This window comes from Oncorhynchus masou, chromosome 18, assembly GCF_036934945.1.
Source record: "Oncorhynchus masou masou isolate Uvic2021 chromosome 18, UVic_Omas_1.1, whole genome shotgun sequence".
Classification (NCBI taxonomy): domain Eukaryota; kingdom Metazoa; phylum Chordata; class Actinopteri; order Salmoniformes; family Salmonidae; genus Oncorhynchus; species Oncorhynchus masou.
In genome coordinates this window covers 50,415,671-50,421,015 of record NC_088229.1, presented here as the reverse complement: position 1 = coordinate 50,421,015, position 5,345 = coordinate 50,415,671, and the positions used below count along the sequence as shown (strand labels likewise).

At 41.3% G+C, this 5,345-nt stretch overlaps 1 protein-coding gene across 6 annotated transcripts in view; it reads right to left on the bottom strand.

Annotated features, from left to right (window-relative positions):
- Positions 1 to 46: 46 nt before the first annotated feature.
- LOC135504744 (ceramide synthase-like) overlaps positions 47 to 5,345 on the bottom strand; it is a 45,180-nt gene continuing 39,881 nt past the window's right edge. For all 6 annotated transcript variants that reach the window (XM_064923579.1, XM_064923576.1, XM_064923582.1 and 3 more), the window contains 2 exons: positions 4,327 to 4,436; positions 47 to 1,874 (listed from right to left, as the gene is read on the bottom strand). In XM_064923579.1, the coding sequence (XP_064779651.1) occupies positions 1,619 to 1,874; positions 4,327 to 4,436 (366 nt within the window). In that variant the 3' untranslated portion in view covers positions 47 to 1,618. The remainder of the gene's footprint in view (positions 1,875 to 4,326; positions 4,437 to 5,345) is intronic.

Below are 5,345 nucleotides of genomic sequence, written 5' to 3'. Positions count from 1 at the left end.
TATATATATAAATCAGTGTCTTGATATAACACCCAGACAAGTTCAGAACAGGAGTATATTTTAGCTATGAGTTAACAATATAGCCTTCACATAAGGCTCAGAAGTTTATACGGTACATTAATATGTATGCATAAATATGCATTCAATTCAAAACCACAAATAAATAAAATAAGCATATACAGTAAATCAATTGAAATGCATTTTTCCCCCAATGGCAAGAACCACTAACCAATAAACATATAGAACAAAGGTATAGTTTATCGCCGTCTAGACGTTATTGTCCCATCTTTCTTGCATCCAAGGTTACTGGACTGTTTGTTTTCCTAGTATTTTATTTCCATATTCAGGAAAGTATAGTTATGTTTTCTGAGTGAATAGGGCTCCTGAAACCAGTGGCTCAATTAAATTTGCTCAGTACAAATAAGAAACTGAAGAAGTGGAAACAGACTCCTAAAGCAGTTTCAAGAGCTTTAGAAAGGTCAACCTATACTAAATGCTACCAAGACAGTGTATTGATTCTATTCTGGTCGATTTATGCAATTCACTAATTACAGCAGTGATAATAAAACACGTTTTTGATTTTTTTATTAAATATTATTGGGCAGAATACTTGTGTAACGTCAGCCAATGAATGACAGTATGTGGAATAAATAGGGCTGCTTTTTTGTTGTTGCACTGGCACTAACTCATTTACCTAATATGCTTCAATTACCACTCAGTCAAAAGTTAAGGACCCAAGTAGGGCATAGAAACCCAAAGGCCCACAAAATTGGCCATTCATTTTGTTCCTTAAAATTACATTCTCTACACTGAAAAAAATAACACTGTTGCAAGGCGGCAGAGTTTAACTGCCAACAGGCAAAATGATTCATGCATTTGCTACCTGAACTACTGGAGATCAAAATGGATAAAAAATAAAAACACAGAATGGGAGATCAGAAACAGAACTACAATCCAAATCAACGTGAAGGTAAGAACACTTGTCACATTTTCAATCCAAGGAAAAAATAAATATTCCACATTAAAATAAATAAAATGTAGTACACACACAAACAATTGAGATAAGGCAGCATAATAGTCTTATTAGGTTACCTCCCTTCCACCCTAGTCACATTTGTTAAGAGTACAAAGGATACAGATAAATACTAACAAGTCAAAATACTGCTTGGCGAGGTCGTTTCTTGTTACTAAGCCGAATTAGGCCTATCTAAAGCAATGTACTAAACATACCAGTATAATACATTCCTAACTCCTGTGCTAACTTACCTCCTAGGCAGACAGGATTTCATTTGATCTACACGAGGACGCTCTCCACCTCTCACTTGCTATACTTCTTTCAGGCTAATCTCTCTCCATTCTCAACGTGCATCAGGGGGAACAATAGCTTCTGATGCATATGTTGTGTGCTGTTCAAATGTGCAAACGCTCCCTTCAATTCCTTTATTCGCATAAGCAGAATATCGGTATTGAGTATAGATTCTGGCAACAAAGACAGTACAATTTGAAGCATTTCTTTTTTTACGCTTGTTCAAAGTCTCACTACCTTTCTTTCCCTTTCAACTTCACCCACCGGTACATTATCACCACCTTCCTTACCTCTCACCCTCCCGCCCACTTCTCAGTGAGAGTCTGACTTTTGTTCTGTGGCATGAGTGCTGTACCCATTGGCGGGCTGGGACGGCGCCTGTCCGTCCAAGTCATCCTTGGCAGTGACCGGGGGCCTCCGGGAGCGGGAAGAGCCAGTGAAGAGTCGCAGGGCCCCTCGGCAAATGAGGGAGAACCAGTAGACCTGGGGGGCCATGAGCATAGCTGCGCCCAGGTTAACTTGCCAGGGCACGTTGAAAGGAACCATGTGGAGGGGAATGGACGCGTACCTGGAGGGGGGGAATTATAAAGAGAATGGGCACATGGGGGATTTAGAGTGGCCACATATAGTTGAAGTCGGAAGTTCACATACACTGATGGTGGAGTCATTAAAACACGTTTTTCAACCACTCCACAAATTTCTTGTTAACAAACTAAAGTTTTGGTAAGTCGGTTAGGACATCTACTTTGTGCATGACACAAGTAATTTTTCCAAGAATTGTTTACAGACAGATTAATTCACTGTATCACAATTCCAGTGGGTCATCATCTAGAAAATAATGTCATGGCTTTAGAAGCTTCTGATAGGCTAATTGACATCATTTGAGTCAATTGGAGGTGTACCTGTGGATGTATTTCAAGGCCTACCTTCAAACTCAGTCCCTCTTTGCTTGACATCATGGGAAAATCAGCCAAGACCTCAGAAAAAAAATGGTTGTAGTTCAGAAGTTTACATACACTCAATTCGTATTTGGTAGCATTGCCTTAAAAATGTTTAACTTGGGTCAAACGTTTCAGGTAACCTTTCACAAGCTTCCCACAATAAGTTGGGTGAATTTTGGCCCATTCCTCCTGACAGAGTTGGTGTAACTGAGTCAGGTTTGTAGGCCTCCTTGCTCGCACACTCTTTTTCAGTTCTTCCCACAATTCTTCTATGGGATTGAGGTCAGAGCTTTGTGATGGCCACTCCAATACCTTGACTTTGTTGTCCTTAAGCCATTTGCCACAACTTTGAAAGTATGCTTGGGCTCATTGTCCATTTGAAAGACCCATTGTTGCTGCAATATATCCACATAATTTTCCATCCTCATGATGCCATCTATTTTGTGAAGTGCACCAGTCCCTCCTGCAGCAAAGCACCCCCACAACATGATGCTGCCACCCCCATGCTTCACGGTTGGGATGGTGTTCTTCGGCTTGCAAGCCTCCCCCTTTTTCCTCCAAACATAACCATGATCATTATGGCCAAACAGTTCTATTTTTGTTTCATCAGACCAGAGGACATTTCTCCAAAAAGTACGATCTTTGTCCCCATGTGCAGTTGCAAACCCTAGTCTGGCTTCTTTTATGGCGGTTTTGGAGCAGTGGCTTCTTCCTTGCTGAGCGGCCTTACAGCTTATGTCGATATAGGACTCATTTTACTGTGGGGATATAGATACTTTTGTACCCATTTACTCCAGCATCTTCAAAAGGTTCTTTAATGTTGGTCTGGGATTGATTTGCACTTTTCGCACCAAAGTACGTTCATCTCTAGGAGACAGAACGCATCTCCTTCCGTCCCATGATGTTTATACCTTCAGGCGTTTGGAAATTGCTCCCAAGGATGAACCAGACTTGGAAGTCTACAATTTATTTTCTGAGGTCTTGGCTGATTTCTTTTCATTTTCCCATGATGTCAAGCAAAGAGGGACTGAGTTTGAAGGTAGGCCTGGAAATACATCCACAGTTACACCTCCAATTGGCTCAAATGATGTCAATTAGCCTATCAGAAGCTTCTAAAGCCATTACCTATTTTTCTGAAATGTTCCAAGCTGTTTAAAGGCAAAGTCAACTTAGTGTATGTAAACTGCTGACCCACTTGAATTGTGATACAGTGAATTATATAAGTGAAATAATTGTAAACAACTGTTGGAAAAATTACTTGTGTCATGCACAAAATAGATGTCCTAACCGACTTGCCAAAACTGCAGTTTGTTTAACAAGAAATTTGTGTAGTGGTTGAAAAACGAGTTTTAATGACTCCAACCTAACTGTATGTAAACTTCCGACTTCAACTGTAGAACTAACAAAAGGGGGGTGGCGGCATTAAAGGGATTGTTCACCCATATTTCATCATTCTGTATTTATCAGTTTACCTTAAATGGCTCAATTTGACATAAATTAGTTGCCTGACGACTCATCCTGAATTTAATTTTCCTGCTATATCAAATCGCTCTATACATCAGTCTGAACCAATTCTAGATGCCTTTTGTGCTGAGGCCAAAATTATATGATTCATGTAGGCCGTTTCTGGGACCAATTAGAACGGGTTGAATGTGTCTGCATTCGAGAAGTCATTGGGGAGACCCACAAAGAAACATTAGTGGGTGTGGCGTTTGGCCAGAGTGATCTGGATGGGTAGCCAGGTTACTAAATGAGATCCACACATGCTATGCTCCCATTGATGTCAATAAATGATTAATGCAAAAGCCAGAGTTCCTTGCGCTTATCTCAACTCTGAATCTGGCCTTAAATGTACATGGACTCCAAATGAGAAAATGTTGAAAGTATTATGAAATGTAGATGAACTATCCCTTGACAGCCACCCATTACAATGATACTCTCTTCACAAGCCCCCGAACCCTGATACAAGAGTTAGAAAAATAAGAGATGTGACCAAATCCCCATGCACAGTCCTTTAGTCCTTTAAGCTCAGCTTGAAAGCAGAGCGTGATAGAGAGTGAGGGACAGACAGAGACATACCTGCCATACGCGTAGTAGAGGAAAGGGAAGAGGAGGACTCGACAGGTGAAAAAAGTGACCAGCATAGTAGCCCCATTCACTTTGTGCAGGAGAGTGTGTTGCTGTTTGTACTGAGAGAAAAAAGAGGGAGAGAGAAAGAGGAGAGAAAAAAGGAGAAAGCGCAAGCAGTACAGATTGGTGAAAGCCGAAAAAGAGTTAATAGGCCTATTGCTCTACTTTGCATGGACACCAAAAAGTGGAAAATGGAGGACAAAGTATACTTGTCATGCTTCAAGCCAAAGGCAGTGCCTTAAGGTGTGGGAGAAAAACACGTCATTATACACAGTATATTCTGCAAAAACATCTGTTTCCACCAGCTTGCTAGACTTCTTCTCTGCTCCAGCAAGCTAAGCGTTTGATCGACAGCTTGCGCAACTTTTACAAGACAACAACATTGAGAAGGTTATGATAACAGTTCAACATTTGAGAACCTCAACATTTTAATTTCACATCGAGAAGTATAATTGTTATCTATCAAATGTATAACACCACACCAAACTGTACTGTGTAGTTTACTTTAAATGGTTCCCTTTGCACAGAGGTTATAAGAAGCATCTGGCCCCAACTCTACACAACACACTGTAGGGAAGGAAGTGGAGCACAGGGGTGGTGTGTGATGTAAAGGGAGGAGGGAGGTGGACAGGCAAATATTGTATCCGTGGTTAAATCCAGTAGAATACAGGGGGCTATATTCAAAGGCTAACAGGTGAACCTCCGCCCTCGTGAGGTCCTGAGTGCTCTGGAGCAGGTTTTTGTCAAGGATCTCTGTACTTTGCTCCGTTCATCTTTCCCTTGATCCTGACTAGTCTACCAGTCCCTGCCGCTGAAAAACATCCCCACAGCATGATGCTGCCACCACCATGCTTCACCGTAGGGATGGTGCCAGGTTTCCTCCAGACGTGACGCATGGCATTCAGGCCAAAGAGTTCAATCTTGGTTTCATCAGACCAGAGGATCTTGTTTTTCATGGCAAACTCCAA